The sequence below is a fragment of the Callorhinchus milii genome, unplaced genomic scaffold (assembly GCF_018977255.1).
Source record: "Callorhinchus milii isolate IMCB2004 unplaced genomic scaffold, IMCB_Cmil_1.0 Scaffold24, whole genome shotgun sequence".
In the NCBI taxonomy this organism is placed as follows: domain Eukaryota; kingdom Metazoa; phylum Chordata; class Chondrichthyes; order Chimaeriformes; family Callorhinchidae; genus Callorhinchus; species Callorhinchus milii.
This window is the reverse complement of record NW_024704765.1, coordinates 7901892-7927208: the sequence shown is the minus strand read 5'-3', so window position 1 is coordinate 7927208 and position 25317 is coordinate 7901892. Positions and strand designations below refer to the sequence as shown.

The following is a 25317-nucleotide window of genomic DNA, read 5'->3' as shown; positions in this document are numbered from 1 at the left end:
CTCATTGTGTAAAGCGCTCCGAGATGTGTCTTAAGCACGTGAGATGTGTTGAGCTGTGCGAATGTAAGCACTTGCTATCCAGTCGGTGTTCACATCCCCCCCCCACACCTCCCCCTCCCTTCTTTTTAAATTCCCTCGAGCGTCGAAATGCCCAGAAAAGTCTATTCAAAAGTGTCAGCATATTCGGCTGCCTTTCGGTTCTAAGTGACTACCGCATCGATTTATAGAGCGACGAGACGAGCAGCCCAAGGGAACGGGAAGCAAGAGCACGGGATATGTTTAGCCCTCTGGCCTCTTCGGAAAGAGCAGGTTTTTAAAATAGCCTGAAAAAAAAACCTCCTCAATGTCACCTGAATTCAAAAATAACCAGAGACCAGCAGCTTGTCAAAGAGCTATTTATATGCACCACAAAGGCTATTTATAACTTTCAGGAGACATTGCGTGCCTATTTTTTGCACATCAAGAAAGATATAGGATCTTTTCCCCCCCTCCCAGTGAATCATCAGCCTGCCTGCCTGCCTGCCTGCCTATCTATCTATCTATCTATCTATCTATCTATCTATCTATCTATCTATCTATCTATCTATCTATCTATCTATCTATCTATCTATCTATCTATCTATCTATCTATCTATCTATCTATCTATCTATCTATCTATCTATCTATCTATCTATCTATCTATCTATCTATCTATCTATCTATCTATCTATCTATCTATCTATCTATCTATCTATCTATCTATCTATCTATCTATCTATCTATCTATCTATCTATCTATCTATCTATCTATCTATCTATCTATCTATCTATCTATCTATCTATCTATCTATCTACCTACCTACCTACCTACCTACCTACCTATCTATTAATAATAATAATCCTTTCATGTCTTCTAGACGTCTCAAAGCGCTTCACAGAATATACTGTAAAGTGAATTGACTGCATTTTTTTTATCTATCTTTTTTTTCCTCTCTTCCTAAGCTGCAGAGTTTGTACCCCTGAGAACAAGGCTAGTGCTATGAGATTAATCAGGTTAATAGTACTAATAATCCTTGCACTTGATATAGTACCTTATCACATTGTTGAGACGTCTCAAAGCGCTTCACAGGATATAATACTGTAAATTGAATTGACTGCAATTTAGTGAAACGTCTGTATGTGTAGGTTAGGCTGAGAAAAGTAGGGGGGGGGAGGGGAAAGGAAAGGGGAGGAACATTGTTGAAGCAGTGAATTAAAACAAATGGTGCAAATGAAATGTGATGCCTGGCGTAAAATCATGCAGCAGAATCACTCTTGGGAGCCGTGATGTAACCTCATGCTGTGCTGTGTGGCAGAGATTCTTTCTCAGTCTCTCTTGCAAGTTCTCCCCTGGAGTTATTCCCCTTCGAATGTTACCTATCGGTTTAATTCCATGGGAAGGAAGAGCGGAGATTATTGTCCCAGATGCTCTCCCTTCTGGTACCTCGCCTGAGTCCATCAGTTTTGGTGGAAATCACTTAATAGTGAAGCCTGTTAGGAAATAGTAGCTCGTCTTACAGTCAGCTGGGTGTCTGAGACATTCGGAAACGGTGCTTGAGAGTATCCAAACCAGACAGAGTTCCACACACGTATGCTACACATGAAACTGAAGGAACAGGGAAAGGAGCAAGGCAATGGGATGAGAGGAGTTTGCTCCAGTGGGGCAGTAGATCGTTCGCGTGGGGAGCACGTATATTCCATTTTATAATAATAATAATAATAATAATAATCCTTGCATTTGATATAGCGCTTTTCACGTCGGGAGGACGTCCCAAAGCGCTTCACAGAACACACTGTAAAGTGAATTGACTGTATATTTGTGGGCGAAGGCGGCAGCCAATTGCGCACAGCAATGTCCCACAAACAGTCGTAGATTGAAAATGACCAATTTATTATTGTTTTTGGTTTTGGAGGGATTATTATTAGGCTCTGTGTGGAGTAAGGAAACTTGCCCAAGGTTTCGCCCTCTGCCTGGAATTGAACTCAGGTCTCTCACTTGCAAAGCGAGTGCTCTAACCACTGAGCTACAGGACTCCACAAATTTTAATTTGGAAGCGGACGGTCCAAGACAATGGTTACGCCCCCACGACCCGTATCAAATACAGAGCTGTGGTAACAAAGACAAGATGTGAATTGACTGACCTTCAACATCGGGACGGACAGAGGTTTTGCATGCTTGTCCAGCGAAACGTAAGTGAAGAACGCAGTCACGGCAACGGTCTTCCCTTTGGAGTTTTCTAGGACGGGATCGATGTCCACAAAGACCTCGATCTCCATGGATTTGTTGCTCGTGAATGTCATCCGACCAGAGACGGTGAGAACACACCCTGCGGGGAGGGAGAGGGCAGAATCCTTAGACAAAGTCAGCAGTAGGAGGGAGGTGCAGGCTTGCCTTGAGCCCACGGACCAAAGTCCAAAAGGCCCACGTCCCCAGTGACTACAGGACCTTCAAAATAATCCCTTCAAAAAAATAATAATAAAATTCATCACACAATCCACGACTGATTGTGGGGACGCTGCTGTGCACAATTGGCTGCCGTGTTTCGACTGCAAAATGTACAGTCAATTGACTTTACAGTATATTCTGTGAAGCGCTTTGAGACTTCTCGAAGACGTGCTAAGGCGCGATATCAAATACAAGGATTATTATATTATTGGACAACGCACCAGGGCTTTGTACTGGTAAAGTGCATTGTTAATCATTACTTCTCTACTAGTGTAAGATCGCAATAATATATCTTCCCCAAATCAATTGCATTCACCACGTGCTCAACTCCTTTCCGGTTCAACAACATGCAATGGCAGAAATGTATCACACATCAGACTCTGTTTCAGATCATTTCAGTCCATCCGTCAATAACACACAATTATTATCCCCTGGGTTGTCTACAGAGGTGAAGGGTCTTTCAAATGATAGAGCCAGTTGCCTAACAGTCCATTACCTGTATGTTATTTATAAATTTCAAAGTTCATATTAGTCATGCTGTGTCATTGAGCATGTATCGACACGCATCACTGAAGTAGTATTCTGCTCTCAACCTAAAGCAGTCTCCGGACAAGATGGATTAAGGATACACCTGTAGTTTGTCCTCTACAAAGGTAGCAACAACAGCAACAAGTTACCTATCACGTTGGGAGGACGTACCAAGGCCGGTCAGTCAGGGATCTGGACCCGAGCTGGGGCTTGGGATCAGGAGTGGTGGAGGGCAGGGAGGGTGGGAGCAGCAAACCATATCAACGGACTTCACAGATGCATGTTGTGCCACCGCGCACTCGCTTGTGTGAACGTTGGTTGCGGCTGGTACCCTGAGTCAGCCTGGCTCTGTCGGCAGCACTCTCGGCTGTGGGTCGGTTGGAAGGTTGCAAGTTCAAGCCCTGAGTGGGGTTGAGAACTCGCCATCTAGGATGAATCTCCAGGACAGCGGGGGTGGATGGAGCTCGGATAAGATTTTAAACCAAAGCCTCGTCTGTCTGTCTGTCTCTCTGTCTGTGTGTCTGTCGGTCTGTCTGTTCATCCAGGCGGGCATTAAAGTTGCCCCAACACGAGCTCAAATGAGAAGTGATCCACACGGTCGGCCATAGCACATTTGGCATTTGCTATTCCCTAATCCTTTTGCAAATCTCACACTTTAGACCTCAGCATCAGAAATACTGTATCAAAGGGTTTAATGTGTGCACTTATATTTATCTCCAGTGAGAAACTTGCCTTCAAAACCGTAATTACTCAGGTCAGCACTCAGGAAATGGTCTAACAAGCTGTATGTGACAGATTAGGGAAAATATGGTCACAATTGAGGATAATTTATACACTCTTTGGAAATCTAGTGCTGGGATCTTATCACCTCCTATTTAAATAGTCTTAGTTTTTTCCATGGATTGTTTAAAGTGTTTCACAGAGAGCAGGGCAGAACTCTCAACAAATAATGTGCAAAACATCCCTGAACCAGCCTCACTGACTTGGTGTATATAGAACTGCAACACCAGTAATCAGTTATAATGGACATATGTGTGTATTATTTTGGAAATGTCTTAATTTGGAAGCTTCAGGTCGGGTCTAAGTTGACGCTCCAATGCAGTGCTTGAGGGGCATTGCACTGTCGGAGGTGTTGAGTTTAGGTCCCATCTGTAGCTGTTCAGGTCGATGTTAAAGATTCTGCAGCGCTGTTGGAGAAGAGAAGGATGTTTCTCCCAATGTCCTGGGCAAACGTTCTCCAGATAAATTACTAACATCTATTGGTGGGATGTTCTTGGGCTGTTGCACTTGTCTACAGCACTATAGAGTCACTGCATTTTACAGCAAATTCTAAGTGCTTGGCGATGTTTCGATGACCTGATACTGCGCTGTATCAAACACGAGGATTATTGTTATTTAAGGTGAAGCAGCGAACCGAACGGTGAAATGGTAAAATAATCAGAAACAGATGGCAGCTTTCAGTGGTAATAACTCTCAATCGTTAGCTGTGACATTTCCCCGAAGATCTATCCTGGAACTCCTGCTGCTCGGGGCACTCATGTTCGACCTTGTGGAAGTTACAGTAGAATCCCGCAAGCATGGGCATGGCCAAAATGTCCGACTCCCAGGTCGTACACAGAGCACAGGAAGTGACGTTGCAGCAAGCAGATGTCGGACATTTGGGCTTCTGGTATGTCACTCTAAATGCAGAAGCAGAGGGAGGGAGGGAGGGAGGGAGGAGAGGAGAGGGGGAGGGAGGAAGGGAGGAAGGAAGGAAGGAGAGGATGCGCCAAAGGAGGAGAACAACATCATTCAAAGAGACCTACATTCGATTAACAACTGGGCAGATGATTTCATGTTGAGCAATGTAATGGAACACAGATTGGATCTAAATATAGAGAAGATGAATTCACAATCAGCGGCACATCATTAAATAAGATGCAGCGTGAAAACCACTTGAGCGAGCTGATTGACCGTCCAAATGTTGAATAGATTGTCAAACTGGCTGACTGAAACTGCCAATGGAATTGGAACACGCATTGTGGGACAGACCAGAGTGAGAGTCGAAAGGAAATGAAATGATCCTGGCGTTGTTCACACTAAGCATCCCCAATCAGCAAATGTTTGTGAATGAGCCATACTTGTCGTGTGCAGTGATGCAGAGAAAATGCTAAATCTGCTCCCGCTCTCAATACCTCCCTCCCTCCCCACCTCGAAAACCCACCTTAAGACCTATGTTTTTGGCCCGTGCTTTCTCTCATCCTTCCCACCCTCCTCAGCCTTCCTCTCCCTCAGCTCCCCAGCTCGGTTGCCCAGTCAGCTGTGTGACATGCTTTGAGAGGTCCTCCCAACTTATAATTTGCTACGTAAATAAAAACGGTTGCTGCTGTTGTTGACGAACCCAATATCTGTGTTGCTGGTTAGGCTGGTGAGGTGACATACGAGCTTGAGGGCGAGATTGAGAGGGTTGACCAAATACTTGGTCCAAGGGATGAATGTCTCAAAGTGCTTCACAACACCGATAGGCGGATGTTTTTTCAGTTTTCCCGAGAAGGAGCGACTGAGCCCTCAGCAACGAGGAGAGTTGTGTAGGTAGATAGGAATTGCTAGACGAGAAAAAGACCAAGGTCCGTCTTCTACCATCCTGGTAGTCACATACTACAATAATGGAGATGTTGATAACAATTAACTCTGTATGGATTATTCTACCAACACAAGTGGAAAGCTTTGGGAATCTTATATCCAAAGTTGTCTAGTTCTTCCAAGCAATACGACACTTGTCATGTCTCAAAATAACCATATACTGTGTCCCAAAATACTGTATTACTTTTTAAAAGAAATCTATTGAATTTGCATTTATATGAATTGACACCATCTGCCTCCACCGAATCCCTCGGGAGCCTGTTCCATAGATTTACCAGTCTGTGTAGGTGTAGTGGAGGCGGAGGTGGAGCATTCTCCAAGGAGTGGCCTTTGATGAGCTTCTAGGCATTTTCTCTCGTTGCTCTTTCATGTCTATGTATCTACGTCTAGATAGTGCTAAACAATGAGATGAGGGCGAGATCGAGAGGGTTGACCAAATAATTGGTCCAAGGGATAAATAGGCTTCTGAAGGCAGGGTCAAAGGGTCAGTATTCAGTGACCTCTGCTGGAAAATACAGGGAATCCCTCTAAAGATATGCTGCAAAAAAAAAACACTTGTCAAAGATAGATCCCAATGCAGATAAACACAAGATCCTGGAGGGTGTAAGTAAAAATAGGAAGACATGTGCCACATGGACAAAGATAGAACTTGCCAAGGGAAAGGTTGAAAGAGACCAAGGGTAAAAGAGCTGGTTGACTCAACGCTCGTCAAGTCCAAACCCCACTCACAACAAAAATGCCATCATGTTTAGAGCTAGCTGTTTCTGGAGCTGAAATATTGGTTGTTTTTGAAAAAACAACATCCAGCTAACCTTTACTTAGAATTACAACCTTCCGTGATCTTACTTGGACCAAAAATAGTTCACCGCTTAAACCGGGAAGTTTTTTTTTGTGTGTCAGCAGTTCATTAAAGAAAGCCCGAGCAGGAAGGATCGGGCAGGCGAAAACCAGCAGGCTAATTGGCAGAGTCTGGAAGGCGAAATGGTCCCCTACGGAGATGTTGGCCAGAACTGCACAGAACATGCAACAGTTTCACTTCCAAAGGATTTCAAATTTATTTCCAACCTCTAACAACACTCCGGAAATTCCACCATGGCAAATATTGGCCAAGACACCAGACAATTCCTCACTCTGAAATTTAATAGTCGCCTGAACCATCAGAAAAGGGCAGAAAAAGGCTTGTTTTATTGGTCTCATCCGAAGGGAATGACACCTCTTACTGTGCTGCACCACTACATTGGGAGTATCAGCACGAATTATGAGCTCAAGTCTCAGTGTGATACTCGAACTGGTCATAATAATAATAATAATCCTTGCATTTGATGTAGCCCCTTATCACGTTGTTGAGACGTCTCAAAGCGCTTCACAGAAGAATATACTGTACAGTGAATTGACCGTATACTTTGTGGGTGAAACGCGGCAGTCAATTGCACACAGCAGCGTCCCGCAAAACGTTGTGAAATGAGTGACCAAATTATTATTACTATATATATTTTAAAAGTTGGGAACCTTATGATCACAGGCAAAGGAGTCACACTGACCTGAATAAAATATTTTTAGGGTGAGAAACCGGAAAGATGAGATCAAATATTCATCCAAGCCCCTCTTGTGCTGGCAGCATTTGGCGAAATGAAGCAGGTCTCTGTTTGTGTACCTGATACAATACTGTAGTAGTAATGTGCAGAATGTACCTTTTTGAATCTTGTGGTGAAAATTGATGGCGTCCACCGAGGCAGTCACGATGTTGGTTTTGCAATGCCGAGCTGCTACTATCCCAGCCACTTCATCCATCAGCTTCATGGTGACACCTGAGTTAAAAGAATAATTTTTAAATAATAACTATAATCCTTGCATTTGACATAGCACCTTATCACATCGTTGAGATGACTCAAAGCGCTTCACAGAATATACTGTAAAGTAAATTGACTTTGTATTTTATGGACGAAACGTGGCAGCCAATTGTGCACAGCAGTGTCCCACAAACAGTCGTGGAGTGAGTGACTAAATTATTATTATAATTTTTGTTCAAACTGATTATTACCCCCAGAAAGGGATCCGCCAATCGACTAACAACCAGATTACTAGGTAAACAGAGGCACGTGGTGTCAGGAAACTTGCCTAGGATGCATTCAAAAGGAAGTTAGATCTTCACGTGTGGGTGAGTGTAACAGAGGGGTATGGGAGGGAGTAAGGAATGGGTAAAGACTTGTGTGCAGTGTAACCATCAGCGTAGATTGTTGGGCGCAGAGACCTGTTTCCGTGCTGTCATTTCTTTGTAAATCTTTGAGAGTAAAGGTTAGCAGCTTGCTGCCTGTGGGGATTCTGGAAGGATGAGAATCAAATGGACCAAAGAGCTTTCCTCGTCCCAACCTATTTTGTATCCTTGTAAAATGTGCATCATTTCTGTATTTCCTCAATTACTAACTAAAACCGTCTCAGACCCTGCACAACAATGCATTCCTACACTCTATTTTGTGGCTACAGAAGGATAAGGCGTGACAATAAAAAGCAGCATGTAATGTCATCATCTACAGCCCAGTTTGGACTTGCATTCTATCTTTAGTAACGTAGAGAGACTAACTGTCAGTAGCAAGCCTCTGGCCAGGCTCAGTGTAGCTCTGCAGCTGGTATCCAGATTATATTAACACATGTACCAGTTTCTCTCTATCCTCACTGCGTCTGAGAGCAGGCTTAGAAGCACACCATTAAAGGGCTCCTGACGCAACAATGCTTTGCTCTAGGTCTTCCAATACCTCTTTTATCAGCAAAAACTATGAATGCAAACCAGGCCAAATTTTCAGCTGGGCAGAACGAGCCTTTTTATCATTTGAACCTGTCTTAAAACGCCGCACATTGAATGGAAACACACACGCGCAGAACTCGACGGAAAGCACACACACGAAACATGCACACAAGCAAGTCTCATCTGAAGTTTGGCACCTCTGGCACTGCACTGGAACGTCCACTTAGACTGTGAGCTCGGGGCTTGAACCCACAAGCTTCATGACCAGGAGGTAATCACTATCCCAAGAGCCTCCTTCTGTAATTGTTCAAGCTTCCACCATGGAGCTCTCTACTCCAAACCTATTCACTACCCTTTCCCCCAATCATACCTGTGTTAATGCAGGATCCTAACCGAACCTCCTTAAACCCACTCTACTGCTCTTTTGACCGAAAATAGCTCCCCAGTCAGATTATTCACCACACTCTAGTTGTTCCACTCTTTCCCTGTACCTTTTGATATTATTTTAATACTTTAACAAAGCATGAAGGTGCGTAGGTGTGATTTTTGATGCCTAAATTGCCACCTTCGCATTATGATGGTCCAATCACCGGGGAGAGAAGGTGGGGGGGAGGGTGGAAAGAGGAGAAATCATCGATGTTCTTACAATTGCTTTGCCACACCAAGGGAATTCTTGTTATATTTAACATCAGTAGAGAGAAAATCAGACTCCGCACAAAAGAAACATTAGGTGCGAAAATTGCAGATGACTCAAACGCTGAATTAACGCAGTTCGGCCTCAGCCTCCACAGTGACAGGCAAATTGCGAGAGGCAGAGAGTCAATGTGCTTCCTTGGTTTTATAACAATCCCAGCGTTTCAAGCTTACTTCTGCTTAACTATCCGAAGCCTCCATTGCCTGTGAATTTCAAGAATAACCTGGCAGTCCTAAAAATGGACAGCTGCAGATATTTCGAGCTGTAACTTATGTTTAAGAGCTCAGATGCTGTGTCAGCCTGGCTCAGTCGGTAGCACTCTCGCCTCTGAGTCAGAAGGTTGTGGCGTCAGACTTTCAACTCACGCAGTCGAGGCTGACAATGCCAATGCAGCGGAAATTAAGCGTCTTGAATTTGAACCTACAAAGGCATCGATTTACCAACTTCTTCCATTTCTGAGTCGGTGGCACTGGAAGTCACAATGATCATCTACAAGAAAAAACTCAAGAGTCCAGAATATCTCGTTGAACCCAGCTTACAATGCAAGATGGGAGGACAACAAAATTACATTTTTAGAGCGCCTTTCACGTCAGGAGGACGTCCCAAAGCGCTATACAGTCAGGTGTCGGGGCCCGAGCATGGGGTGGTAGGGGTAAGGGAAGGCAGAGAGATGGGAGGGCGACCGAAGGCACAGTCCAAGAGAAGGGTTTTGAGACCAGCCTTGAAAGAGGCAAGGGAAGAAGCGAGGCGAAGGGACCGTGGGATGGAGTTCCAGAGTGTGGGGGCAGAGAGGCTGAAAGCCCGGCCACCGATGTTAGGGCGGGTCGGGCGGGAGACATGGAGCAGGCCAGAGCCCGCTGAACGGAGGGAGCGGGCAGTTTGGTAGGGAGGTAGGACATCTCAAGGTGTGCTACACAGGATATACTGTAAGGTGTACGACTATGTATTTTGAAGGCAAACACAACAGGAAATTTTGCATACAGCAATGTCTCACAAACACCATGAAGCGAATGACCAATTTTATCTGTGTGTGTGTGTGTGTGGTTGTGGGGGGGGGGAGATTGTTAGCCAATCTCCGGCAGAAAACTCCATTCTCTTTTCCAAATGGTACCACGGAATTTTCATTTGAGCTTAACGCAGGTCGTGAAGGTACGATCGGAATTAGCACTGATAGCTATTTGACGGTAACAGATGAAAAAACGTGATGTTTCTTAACAGATTCAATAACACATTTAATAAAAATAGGAGGTGCTGACCTCAGGTTGGATTAGCGTTGGGCCAATATTGACAAACTGGTTTCAATCTGCTTCAATGGGACCGATGTGTGACAGCTTAATTCTGACAGCAGATCTAACAATGCGGAAAGCTTTCCTATTTCTGCAGTACTGATATCTGTTTACTTCGATAACGTCCAAAGACAAACTTTAACGTAAAACTATTCTTCACTGCTCTGCAGAGCAAGGTAATTGGCAGAGTCACGGTTTGAGATTAGCTTGATCATTTTAATTGGTCCCTCTAGGAATCCCTCCATTTATTTCTAATATCAGTGAAACCAGTGAGGCTTGTCCAGACAATCACAGAGCATGAACTAACTGAACTACCCGAGGGTTGGGTGCTTGAAATTCCTTTTTGATCCTGGGATTCTGCAACCACTTGTCACCACATCCTGGGTGGAGCTTTCATCCCGTTTGATTCTCCACCTCTATGTTTACCCCAATTAGAATCATAGAATATCACAGGCACAGAGGGAGGCCATTCGGCCCATCGTGCCTGTGCCAACTATTTGCCAGAACTACCCAATCCATTGATGCGAGGGCAACGATCTACTAAAGACCACGTACAATGATGCAATGTAAACCCATCTATCTCTCACTCACCACAACCCTCTCCTACACACCAGAAATTGTGCATTTAATAATGCAATACTGGTTTGGTTCCTGAGGCTACGTCTGAGATGAATGGACGAAATACAAACTGATGCATGGAGAGTAGGGGCATGAAGGTTAATGGTGAAAAGGCTGGACGTTGGGAATAAAAGATCCAGCAAACTAGTGGAATGGGCTGGATAAGTTGAATGGCCTCCTTCTGTTCCTTGTTTTGCTCTGTTCCTAAGCCCCCACTTATTTTCTCCCATCCTGAGTCACTGAGGCAACACAGTCAAGACCTAAATGAACATTCACACACGTGCTTTGCAGCAAGCTTTATTGGATAGTGACCTGGGAGTGGGATGATGGGTGAGGGGGGGGTGAATAATTCCATTCAAGTCTAGACTTAAAACTCTTAGCAGTTCAGAAAGATTCAACGACTTTGGGAGATTCTTAATTTCAGTCACAATTTTATAGCTAGCTGATAGAGTAGATAGTAATTCCTCAAAGAATCTGTAAGGGGGAAGAAAAGCATCTTCGCAATTTACAAATGTTTGCATTTTCTATCTCCTCCCAGATTCAAAACTTGGTGATTGGGTATTAAATTGCTCTAGCTCATGACATACCATCTGTACTTTGAGACCACAATATTAATCCCACCGCTTTAAATACACCGCATGTCAAAAACCTGTCCCTCGATCCGTGAAATTGTGATTAAAATGCTAAGGAAAGGCTCCATTAATCAGACACAGTCTTTGCAAAAAGTTTGACTTATCATTAAAAGTGAGATTGCTTCACACGATGGGTTGTGAGAATCTGGAACACATTGACCTAAAAGGGCGTAGAGGCGTAACTCATTTACACAAAGTGATACTTGGAAAATAAGGAGATTAAGGGAATATGGAGAAATTAATGGCATGGAAATGGATCTGCTAACTTTATTCCAGAACAGGCTCGGTGGGCTGAATGGGCTCCTCCTGTTCCTATGGTGCTATGTTAATACAATGCTAATCGCTGGTGTCCCTAGCTCCAGCCGTAAACTCTATCCAAAACTCCGCCAAACTCTAACCTCATCAAACACAACCTCCCCATCACCTCGCTCCTCACTAGGCTTCACTGAATCACCGTCTGCCATCAGATTGAACTCAAGGTCCTCACTCTCTTCTATTTACTCTTTATCCTTTCATGCCCTAGCACCTCACTAAGTCTGATCTCTTCCTACCCAACTTGTCCGCTCGTCCCCTCACTCAGCTAACTCAGACTTGCTGTGTGTCCCTATACGTCACTATCAGTGGCCTAGCCTCCAGATTCTACAATCCTAACCTCCTTAACTGGAGATCAACCGTGCGTTCAATCTCCCTGCTTCCCCCATCCCGCCCTCCACCCTCCCTGACCCTGGCCCTCAGCTCGGGTCCGTGACTCTGTCTGTCCAGCATCTTGGGACGACCTCCTGACGTGAAAGGCACTTTACAAATATAGTGTTGTTGTCGTTGAGTAGGATTAGATGGCTCATGCGGAGATAATCTCCAGCACATACTCGGTGGGAAAACGCCCTGTATCTGTGCTGCAACATTTTGTCATCCATCTATGTACTGGCATATCTTTGCTTGAGCTGAGTGACCAATTACTCTGGAGATTGTTGGCCAGCATGCAACAAGAAGCTCCTTTCTCCTTCCCAAGAGTGCCACGGGATCTTTAGTATCCACCCTCAACAGGCAGAGGGAACCGCAGTTTCAATGCCTCCCGGGGCTCTTGATGACACACAGCCCAACCACCGCAGTCTGTAGTGAAATTGGAATGTCAGCCTGGACTGTGAGCTCGGGCCTGACGTGGGATTCGAACCCAGAAGCGAAAGTGCTACCAATCAAGCCAAGCTGACACCTAAGGCTAACAGCACCAATTCGGAGCCTCTCTGACCTTAGTCTCCTGACATTTTCTCTCTGTGTGACTGCCTCCTTGCTGATCATCTTTGATTCTGCGCTTGACTGTCCTTTAACTCTGTCCCCTAAGCTCTTAGCTGTGACTCTGGGCTCGTCTAATGCCTTAGCCTGTTAGCTTTGTCTTTCTCTTTGACTGTCCCCTTGGCAATTAATTTCAACTCAAGCTTAGCTTTTACTCAGGCTCTGACTGTCCCCCAGGGCTATAGATGTCGCCCAACATTCCTACCTTTGACCTCTGCCAGTCCTTTGCATTTCTGCTAAAGCAAAGCAGTAGAATTTTTGATTCAGATCATCGCAGCTGTTCACAAAATGAACCAGCAACGACCGTCACACACTTGATATTTCTCCCACGTTAAGGCATTCACGGAGCGGCAGGTTTACACATCAGCAATGGCGACTTGCGTTGGTTCACGCAGCACTTCCCTTGTAAAGCAAATGCCTCAAAGCGCTTTACCAAATAAAGCCTGATTAAAATGAAGTGAATGATTTTATAGAGGCAAAACACGCCAACCAATCTGGGCCAGGGAGGTGTCACATAAACAACGATCGGACGGGCAGATAATTCATTTGAAGTTCAGGGTTGAATGAGGGGGGATTTAAGCCAGGATAATGGGGAGAAAAACCCTTTAGACGGGACCTAAATTAAGTTCAGATACAAAAATGGATGTTGATCTAATAACATAAAACAGTAAATAATAAACTCATATTTATTATTATTGATAATAATCACCCCCTTATGTTTAATATAGGGCCTTATCACGCAATCGAGACATCTCAAAGCACGTCACAGGAGTGGAGTGACTGTGTATTTTTAGGAGAACGCAGCAGACAATTTGCATTGGCAATGATCCACAAACATCTGTGACTAAGAGTTGAATTCATTTGAACGTCAATAATAACTTTCTGCCAATAAGGAAAGTGCCCCATCTGAACTGGTAGGTCATTGCAAGAGCTGGAAATATATCATAGCTTTGACGAGTTGATTGCTGACTAATGGCTAGCGATTAATGGTGCGCTGAAGTTTCATTCGCAAGAGTCAAGTCACCGTGCACAAAGCAAACAGAGAGACCCATGAAAAACCCGAGAGCTACAATAGCTGAGACAACAACAAAATCAACCATTAGTCCAAGAGAAGGGAGATATTATGCCTATTATACAAGCTCATCTGTGTACTCTAATCACCTACTTTTTCATGCTCTCTCCCTCCTCTTTGGAAGGTGACACTAACTGAGTCCAGCTGCCAAGAGTATTTATTAGGATTTAATCTTCAGCACAGTTGACCCTCACCTTAATTAACAGGGAAAAGAGTTTCCAATCGCTCACATCCTTTGGGCACAAATTTTCAATGGGAAGTAAGATAGATGGGTTCATTGGCCTTCAAAAAAACTATGCTTAGCGAACGATGAGATCTGAATGACTGGTGACAAAAGTGGTCTACTGCTCGGCAGAAAGCTTCTAGTTGCAGGTTCTTTGGAAGGACCTTACGGCACTATGTCATAGAAGAGATCCAAGGCATCTGTTTACTCATCATATGGGTGCAATTTGGATTCTCTAGCATCTTTCACATCAGAAGGACATCTCAACCCACTTCACAGTTGTTAATGTAAAGTGTAGGACATAAGACATAGGAGCAGGAGTAGGCAATTCGGCCCCTCGAGCCTGCCTTGCCATTTGATAAGATCATGGCTGATCTTCTAACCTAATTCCATACCCGCCCTATCCCCATATCCCTTAATCCCTCTATCCTTTAGAAACCTAACAACCTCAAATTCACTACCCTCTGAGTGAAGAAATGTTTCCTCAACTCTGTTTGGAAAGGCTGACCCTTAATCTTGAGACTATGACCCCTAGTTATAGATTCTCCGACCAGGGAAAACAGTTTCACGGCATTTACCCTGTCAAGACCCTTAAGAATCTTATAGGTTTCTATAAGATCACCTCTAATTCTTCTATATTATAGAGAATATAGGCCTAGTTTACTCAACCTATCCTAATAGGTCAACCCCCTCATCCCAGGAACCAACCTAGTGAATCTACGCTGCAACCCCTCGAAGGCGTATGTCCTTTCTTAAATAAGGAGACCAAAACTGCACACAATATTCTAGGTGCGGTCTCACCAAGGCCCTATACCTCTGCAGCAAGACTTCCCTACTATTGTACTCTAACCCTTTTGTGGTGGGTTGTAGTGACTGCGTATTTTGTAAGGAAACCCAGCAGCCAGTTCGCACACAGCAATGTCCCCAAAATATCCATGAAGTCAATGATCGATTTTGTCTGAGGCCTTGGTGGCCAAGACAGTGGGAGAAACTTCCTTCTCCTTTCAAGCAGTGCCATAATGTCCACCTGAACAGGCACTGCTGTGCGCAATTGGCTGCCACATTCGCTCACTAAATAGAGTCAAACCACTTTACAATATATTCTGTGAAGTGCTTTGAGACATCTCAACGACGTGATAAGGCGTTATTTCAAGTATAAGGATTACTATTATTGTTACTAACTGAGCCAGGCTGACACCGACAAAGACAAAGAAAATCCCGTTCTTGAATCAGGAATGCGAAACCAAGCCTTGGGTGTTTGTAATGTTACATAAAATCTGAGTATAATTCTTATTGCAGCCCAGAAACAAGGCAAACATCAGCATCTAATTATAACAACCTCTGATCTACAGTCAATCAAAGGTTCTTAAGAGTCTCACAAATGTTTCCCCAACAGATACTTACAGCAGACCTACCGCTGGTTTAACATTTTAAAGGTGAAGTGCCAACATATTTCGGTCAAAGTATTTTCCTCGTAAAAATTCCGTCACATGTTTGCCTAGTACAGAAAGTTAAATGGGTTTATGTAAGATTCGTTACTTTAAGGTGGATTACGCTTTGAATAGCGTACCTTGGGTCAGTTTGCCGTTGGTCTCGAATGAGAAAGCGGGAAATAACAAAGTAAATAATAAAGTAAATTAAAAAGTAACACCCAAATTTACAAAACAGCGGGCTTAGATGCTAAAGATGGGCGATGGTTATAATTAGCCAGGTTTTAGGCTCAAGATGAGAGTCAGAAAACTTAAGACTTTACAGAATTTTGTAAAATCACTGAACAGAGACATCATAATCAAGTCCAGGAGTCCTGGCTGCTGCACGCAATTGGCTGCCGCGTTCGCCCACAAATGTACAGTCAATTCACTTTACAGTGTGTTCTGTGAAGCGCTTTGGGACGTCCTCCCGACGTGAAAAGCGCTATATCAAATGCGAGGATTATTATTATTATTAAATCCAATCCTATCTGCTCGTGCTGTGAACAGCTCCGAGATGTTATGCGAAGGCCGCTATATAATTTCAAGTTGTTATCTCATTTAATATCCTCTCGAGAGCAACTAGATAAATAACTCTGGCAAATAATTCATCTAAGAGTTATACTTCCACCTAAATGCTACTAAGGAATTGGATTTTGTGGGCACATGTGGTTGCTTAGCTCCTTCGCTCTCGCCTGTTACAGTTGGTTTCATTCAGTGGGAAGAATTGCAGTGGCAGGCTGCAGGAATGGTATTTCCTTGATTGCACACAACAAATGTCACCCACTGGGAAAATATAGGGTGTGAGATTACAAACACCAGCTGCAAGGAAGCAACTTTCTGGCACCCAGACTTTGAGGGCCTCAAACCACAGCAAGCAGCCAGGAAGGAAACCGTGTGCCCGATACACAATTTTAACAAATGCAGATACCGTATAATATGTATATATATATATATATTATATAAAGTTACGGCTAGGTCTCCACAAAAGGATCTGCCATTTTGGGGCCACACCAGAGGCTGCAAGTCACCCCGTCACTGGCAACGAGAGAGTGAGCCTTCAGGTTCAGAGCTGTGCTGCGAATCAATTCACGTCTTGGGAGAATATTTTCTAATCGTTGCCTGAAGCTGTATAATTTGAGAAGAAGAAAAAAATAAACAGGGGAAAACTGCCTGATAATGAACGGTTACCACGGGAACCATCTTCTGGTATTGCAAACATACCCTTTCCCAGTCTTTTGTCGTTTTCAATATTTGCAACCAAACATATCTCATCGCAGAGGTCTGCGATTTGTGGGATGTTCTCTCTGTGTGACACAGACAGTGTAATGCCTCTTTTGATGCCATCGAGTTTAAAGACAAACCTCAATTGTGTGTGAGACTTTCAAGTTAACTATTCACAGGTAGACTTCTCCCATACAAAGACCAGTAAATAATAGAAAGTACTTTCCTCTTTATAACACGCTACTTGCTAGCTTGGGTTTGCCTGTAGAATGGGCGCACTACAACAACAACTTACATTACACTTTATACAGCACCCTTCGCACGGCGTAGAGTCCCAGAGCGTTCACTAGGACGGACGGACCTGTGATATACCGGCAGGACAGTACATATCCGGTGCTAACTTCCTGCACAAGTGTCACGGATGTCACTTTGCGCAGGAAGTTATGTCAGAAGCTTGACCGACACATAGGTTGCACGCGCAGGAAATGATGTCAGCAGCGACCTGGTGATCAGTAGGTGCCGACGGCAGCCATATTTTGACGGCACGCCTCATTCAACGCGGGACTTGAGATCACAGACTCAAACCATTGTGTTAGAACAGTGTCCATCTATAGTAACATTGGAAGAGGAGCAAGCTATATCCCATCGAGTCTCCTGTGCCACCTTACACAAGTGTATACCAGCCCTTTATCATTCGAAGCCCATTTCCCTGCCTTTTCTTCATATCCACTAATATCCTTACTTAGGTATCTCCCTCTCCTTTAAGCATCTCAACAGATTCTGCATCTGTGGTCTTTCTGGGGCAGTGTGTTTCAGTTTGACAACCCTCTGCGTGAAGCAATGAATGATACGTATGTCAAGCCATGACCGTATCATTCAGCTAAATCAATCCTGCTGTCAAGTGACTGCCAAATGATGTAGGGCAATGCCATTTTCTTGTCAGAATCACAGGATTTGTTCACAGGAGCTAAGCACCACATCACCTCTGCTTCCAGAAGAAAAGATAAAGACAACCTAATCTTTAAGCTTGTCAATATTATTCCTTGGCATTTTGCATTTAAATATCACGTCTCATCACATGCCATTGAGATGTCTCAAAGCACCCCACAAGATTTACTGTAAAGCGCAGTGATTGTGTATTTGTAGGCAAACGCAGCAGCCGATTTGCACACAACAACGTCCCTCCAAAGAGCCATTGAGCGAGCGACCAATTTTATCTGGAAGAATGCTGGCCCGAAAACCAGGGAAAATTCCCAACGGGAGCTCAGTTTAACACCTTCTGAGTTGGAGACGAGAGTGCTACTGACTGAGCCAGGTGACACAGAGTCTGTCAATCATAGATGCTTGAAATATTAAAGGCTGGAGAGGAGAGCGGGGGGAAGAGACCAGGGAGAGAGCGCGGAGGAGTGGAATTAGCCTCGCTGCCCCACTTGGAGAAACACACCAGCTGGTAAAATGGCCCTTCTTTCTGTGCTGTAACATTCCAGAAACTGATGGAAAAAAAAATGCTTCAAATATGCAGCCAAAATAACAACTTTTAAGAGAGAAGCAGATAATTATTTGGGGAGGACAAGTTTGCGGGGCTTCGGGGAGAGCGCGGGGGAGTGGGATTGACTTGGGTAGCTCTTTGCAAAGAGCTGGCACGAACACGATGGGCCGAATGGCCTCCTCCTGCGCCGTATGATTCTATGATTCTAAAAACTGCTGTAATGGTCTTCCATTTTTTTTTGGCAGCAGTGAGAAAGACATCTGTTACTGGGATGAAGCTGGGGCCCACGTGCATTCTGGAATGAGAGACAACAGAACGTGCACATAAACATTCAAAGCGCTTCTATAAACTGTGCCACTGGTCTGCCAAGAGAATGCACACCAAGCCCTTTGTGTGAAAGAAATAAAATGTATTCAGCAACCTTTTTACAAGATTCCTCGCACAGTGCCAATGATAAGTACCACCCGTGCAGCGCGCCAGCAGCAAACAGTAAATCGTTCCAACCTTTTTCAGATGTTCGGAGCGATCGTGCGATATACCCATCAGAGTGTGCGGGCGTGTGTGAATGTGCAAGACTTTGCGTGCGCGTGGGAGAGGATTTGCAAGTGATTTGGTGCTGTGCGAGCATGTGTGCCTGAGAGTAGGTGAGTGTGTGTGTGTGTGTGTGTGTGCGTGCGCGTGAGCGAGAGAGAGAGAGAGTGCGCGCGTGTGCTTCCGACCTCACCTCTCAGGATTAGAAACCGAGAAGTAAAACGTATTTCTACCATCAAAGCAGTAGCCAGTGACCGGGGCTCGCTCCCACACAGTGAGAAGGGGTGCGCGTACACTGAAACTTAACCTGTACTTATTTCAACTGGGCCAAACCGTATTCACTGAAACCCCGTACGGCGATGCGCTGATGTCTGAATTTAGTTGAAGACATACACTCCAGGCCCCCCGCAGTGTGTGCAGCCATCGAGCCCAGTTTCCAAGGCAACATACAGAAGGCTCTCTCGTCTGCTCTTGTTCTCTCTCTCTCTCTCTCTATCCCTGGCGACTGAGAAAAGGCACATCAAAGAGCAGTAAATTGCAAGGGAAAGGGAAAAAAAGCAACCAGGGCTGACATTCTAGCCTTCACAAGGTAATGGCAATGAGAAATTACTCATGAGTGGAGATGCAGGGATTTCTCTTTACGATGGAGACGGTCGGTCTTTCTCTCTCTCTCACACACACATCTCTTACACGTACACCCTTGTCCCTTGTCATTGCTGCAAATGATTCATTCACATCGTCTCTTTCTTACATGCCTGAGAAGCTCAGCATGTGACCTATTTTGTCAGAGAATTGTCACTGCCATTGACTCCAGCATCATTGGCCACTTAGCTCCCCGCGCTGCCCTACAGCATTACAGGACATTAAGCACAGATAAGCTACCTTTCTTCCCCCAACCCCCACCCCATCCCTTCCTCCCGCAAACAACCCCCACCCCACCCCCCACTTCAGGCTATTCGTCACCATAGAAAAGAAATGTTAAATATTCTGAACCTGTGGACGACAATTTGGGGAGAAGGCCTGACGAGCAAACACACGTCGATACGATCTTGAACCTTCTTTTATCAATGATAAACCGGGCTTAGCAAATCTGCTAAATACATCATAATGCTGCACTCGGTATTTGTTTATCGATGATAATATATGGTTTTTTCCTGCTCAGCCGGGTGTCTGACAAACTCGGAAACACATCAGCGTATCTAAACCGGACACGGAGGTTCCATGAGTGCCACACAGAGAAATTTTCCGTCGTTTGCAACGGAATAGAATGCATACACTGTCTATCTCTTCCCAGTGGGACACACCTTGACTACTTAATTCTGGAGTGTTGAGAGTAGTTTGGCGAGAGCCAAGATTTGGGGGAACCCCATAGAGTAGCGGGAGGTGGGTGGGTGGAGGTTACGGGTGGTGGTGGGTGGGGGGGGCAGGTGGTAACTGGTGTATTTCAACCAAATGAAACACACACAGTTTAACATTTAGAGCACTGTCTGGCAAGCTCCCCTCTGAACGCCCAGCTACGACCAATGTGCCCATGGGGGCTTTGTCAATGACACATAAAGATGAGCGACATGCTAAATGCCACTCAATATTATTGACCTTCAAAAAGAACATTTTTAAAGAAATGTATTTTCTTTCAAAATGTGTTTTGGTCATTTTCTCCCCTTAAGAGTGAGTATTGGTGGGGGGGGGGGGGGGTTTCCGGTCAGTGCAATCAGTTTAAGGAGAAAGGAGCTGAAGGCCTTAAGGAGAGCAGGGATGGGAGCCAAAAGGTGAAGTTCAGAAATGAATGACAGATGGATCACATGGAGGTTTGAAAGGACAGTCTGTTTCACCGGTAATCCTCTTTTAATTGCTTATTAATTAAGGATTAAACAGTGTACGGCTGCTCAGGCCGTCAGGAGACAGCTTGCCAACCTGAGGGTGGTTCCCTCTCTGTGTAGCCATCTGTAGCCGTTTCAAAGAGGTCGCTAGTTCTCTTTGACAAGGTGGGCAAAGAGGTGGCATTACCTGGGGCTTTTTTCACAGAGTGCTTAATTAGAAATAAAGCTGAAGATGCTTCTCTTGTAAAGACTGGGACATTGCTACAAGTCAACCAGCCCTCCCCTTCCCCTCTTCATTATGAACAGCCTGATTTCCCCCCCCCCACACACACAAAAAAAACATAACATCTTGAACCCAACAGGCATCTCAGAACGAGTGGACACTTCCAGAAGGAATTCGTCGCCCGCCCACCCATCCCTCCCATTCCAGTCAAAAAAATGCCGACAGAAAAGATTGCTCATCACTCAAAGAGGTGTTTAATTTGCAACAAGAGCAAACGCAATGTCCTTTCTCGTAGCGTAATCTACTTGGTATTAATCACCACATTTTGCAATGTTTGGGGACAATAATAATCCTTGCATTTGACATCGCACTGTATCACGTCGTTGAGACATCTCAAAGCGCTTCACAGAACATACAGTGAAGTGATTCGACTGAGTATTTTGTGGGCGAAATGTATAGGTAATGTGATTGGAATACAGAGTTCAATTAATTGTCAGGAGGTGGAGGTGCAAAGCTGCCCTGTAGCTCTCCTGAACATCAGCAGACAGACAGATCACTGCGAGTATAATCTCATATGCCAGTCCATTAACGTTCTCGACTTGTCACTGATACCTAATATAGTCTCCGGGAAGCATTGTCACCTCAATAACGAGACTGACTCACTCTTTCCGTCTACTTACATTTTATTGGAATAAAAAATATTCATCCAGGCTGTGACGCTGTGCATCTCGTGACCGTCTTACTTGATATATTGTAATAATTTAAGGTTTGGATCTTTCAAAAAAGACATCTCAAGGTCATTTTCTTTGGCCCTGCATTTCACCCTCTACCTGAGCAATGGGAGTCTAAAATGTATGTTGGGTTAATAGCCCGTGCTCAAAACGCTCTTAAGAAGGTAACTTGCCTCTAAAAAAAGGACTGCTGAATCGTCCTGGATTCTTTCCACAGCTTAACCACATAATTAAGGGGACTGGTCTGCGTTTCGATGTTGTTATCTCATGGGCTATTAGTCCAATACGAATTTTAGGCCCAATGTTCTGGCACAATGCAAGAGGTATAAACTGAAACCACTGTTGGAATGAAACTGCATCTCTTCATTATGGTCACCATACTTACGCCCTAAAGCCACGCGCAAAAATCACAGGAGTCGTGTGAGTTACGAAGGTTCTTCTCTCTCTCTCTCTCTCCTCTCCCCCATCTCATCCCTTCCAAAATACCCACCTCACCCGCCCATTAACAGTTCACTTTCGTCAATCTAATCTTGAGTTTATCTGTCCCATAGTCGTAACGCTTGCATTAGATCTAGCGCTTTATGAAGGAAGGAAAGCCACCATACCTCCTTGAACAAATCCATGGAGAACGCAGTCAGATGGAGATACCAGGTGAATGAGGCTGGATTGACTGTATCGCACTGTATAGGGCTCTGTAAAGGCAGAAACGCAATCTGTTAATTGTGAATGGTCCGAAAAGTGCATCGATTACAGAAGGGGCAAGAATGACACTGTAACAGTTTCATGCAGCAGACTGGAAGGCTCAAATACCTCTCTGCATTTACTCGTAACCTACAACCTCAGGCTTAGTATGTCAATGGATAAGTGGCCATTCAATCGGGAGAGAGAGTGCAATTCACGAAGCAGCGTGTGCAGTGGATCCAAAGATGGAACTGGGATTTTCCTCCCTCTCGCAATGTTTCTAAATCTGGGAGCTTCACAAATTGGTTTGGTAATAGCAGACCCTTCAGGGACCTAGAAGAGAGGCTGGCCAATCATCCAGATCTGTGCTGGAACACTTATTCACCTCCCCAACCCCCCCCACACCACACACACACACATGGAAGCATGCCCTGCCAATAAACTTCACAGGAGCAGAATTCCGGAGGGTCGGCCTCGGAAATGTAAGCGTTCCCACAGGATTCGCTCGGGGCAAATTTGCGCAGATCGTTAACTGAACCCAGTTGGATTTATGTTGGGTTCAACTCAACCCTTCAGCCCAGGCTATGCACAGCTTCCACACGCAGGGCAACCAACAGGCATTGTTGCACTGAAACACTGCTCTTGTGCTCCACATCTAAGATGAGAGAACGAAGGGCCATGTAAATGGACTGAAATCAATGCACACTTCTCATGCTTGGGATTTTCGGATTTGACTTTCAAGGATCACTGTGTTTCCAGGCTGCCGGCTCCCTGTACCAGTAATGCCACAAAACCAGTGACGATCTAATTGCGGCTTCTGGCACCTAATCGATTGCACAGGCAGATAAGGAGCTGATGCCACAAACCATCAATCTCCTTGATAAGAAGCTGAATGAGAATTCTGGGTCTGAGCTTCAACGTTTCCTTAAATAGGTTTCAAGCAAAATTCCATTAAAACTTAAATTACGAGGAAGAATATCAATTTTGGACTGAGTCTAAGTCAGAATTAAGTTCAGTCCCCCCGGGACCTGAAATTCCATCCAGTCTCAGCCCTCAGACCACATTGTCTCACCAATGAAGCCGAACTGTGGAAAATTCTCAAATTCAGCCTCAAAATTTTGGAAGCCTTTTCTCCGCAGCTCTTAAAAAGAGACGGGTTCCAAAGTAATGCCGAGATGAAGAATATTCTACATTTCTGCTTAATTTTAATCTTAATTTTTTTATGAAACGGCAAAATAATCTCACGGGCGACAGCGAGGTGGAAATGTGAGCCTCCCACGGTTAAAAAGCAAAGACGGAAAGAGACAAACGAGCTCGGAGCTTCACGGAATGGCAGAGTTTGGCCCTTCCAGCCGAGCGCAACTACAGTAAAGTCATCTTAAAATGAGTGATTGACTTGCAAGTGGTTACAGTATCATGTTGAAGGATCTTCAGCCACTAAGTCCATTCAAAATCACATCTATTGGAAGACTGCAGTGAATTCACTCAACTTGCTGTCAATTTTGCTTGCAATAAATCAACGTCACAGCCAAGATTGATTTTGGTTGGACACAAAGAAGCCGATGAAAAGGAGTTGTCATTGGTCAAAGCTAGAGGTACACCTCATCATAAAGCTTCACTTGACTGAGGTCTTCTAACGTTGAAACACCATACAAGCGCCCACGAACATCCAGTAAATGAATGATTTAAGTTACCTGGTAGACAATATAACCAGGAGAAATTGGCTTCGATAATTGGAATCATTAACAGACACTTAAAAGGCAGACAGGACCTCCGTTTAACTCTTGAGGATGGCATCTCTGACCACACGGTACACCCCCACCCACCACTGTGTTGGAGTGTTAGCCTAGACTGTGAGTTTAAATTATCGGGGTGGAGATTGAATTCACTTTCTGATTCAGAGATGAGATCTCTGCCAACTGAGCAGCAGCAGAATTTAACTGGACCGGTACAGTTAATCGTATGATTAACTGGACCGGTGGAGGTGAGGATCAAAGAATGACAATGTGGCAAAGTGACATGGCTCTTACCTTTAGACTTCCGGTCTTTTTGAGTAGCAATAAAAAAAAGGAAGAACAGGGAAATTATAATTAATCAGAATCATTGCATTTTGTATCACACCTCTCTTATTGGGAGGACTTGTCAAAGCACTTTATTGTATTTATAAATGACTGTGTGAGCTCAAGTCCCGTTCAAGCCAGAGAGGCGAAAGATATACTGTCTGAGCCAGGCCGACAGCATTTCAAAACTCTCCTATTTGCTCTTTGCCTTAAGACCATTGTCGTAAAATTGGAAGATCGAGCAGAATATCTGAAAAATTCTCACATCCGGGCTTCATTTGGAAGCCGGTTTTGTCGCTCTTAACTTCTTAAATTGAAAGACAAATGAGGCTAAGACCGTGAGGAATTCCAGGTCCCTGTAATCTCAACAGCTATCCTTCTTGGAGCAGGGTGGTGGGAGGTGGGGGGAGGTTAAGCAGAGTCTCCTTGGAGCTGAACTGGTTCCAAGGTGACACGTTTGGAAACAGAATGTCAGAATCGAGCCGGCCCTCTGCAGTGGTCTCGGTAGTCCGGTTCCTAAGCCAGGCAGGTCCGCAGTATTCCAGGGCACTGCTGATGATAGCCCAGCCTGGCTCATCAGCAGGAACTATAAGGGCCCAGAGAGAGAGAGAGAGATCTCAAATGTTGGGCTTTCCCACAGTCTATGTGAGCAGTGCTTAGAGCAGAAATACCAGAGCCATGAATCTCTTACATTGCTTTTCAATGATATTAAAACTCAACGAAATAATCCAATTCAGACAGCAGCCAAGGGACTCGATTGCTATTTGAGCCGTATCCTCCAGCAGGGTCAAACCCTTTTTTTTTCCCCTCTCTCCACATTCAGTCCTCATTCATCATTGGGATTTCAATGGCTGCGTTTGGCTGAGAGCAAACCACAAATAACTTCAAGATCATTTATTTTAACCTAACTTTTTAG

General features: G+C 44.6%; 1 protein-coding gene across 1 annotated transcript in view; it reads right to left on the bottom strand.

Annotated features, from left to right (window-relative positions):
* Window positions 1-25317, bottom strand: part of acot7 (acyl-CoA thioesterase 7) — a 60822-nt gene that overhangs the window by 13216 nt on the left and 22289 nt on the right. Inside the window, 3 exon segments of the mRNA XM_042343745.1 lie at window positions 2162-2346; window positions 7307-7423; window positions 22266-22352. Of these exon segments, the coding sequence (XP_042199679.1) occupies window positions 2162-2346; window positions 7307-7423; window positions 22266-22352 (389 nt within the window).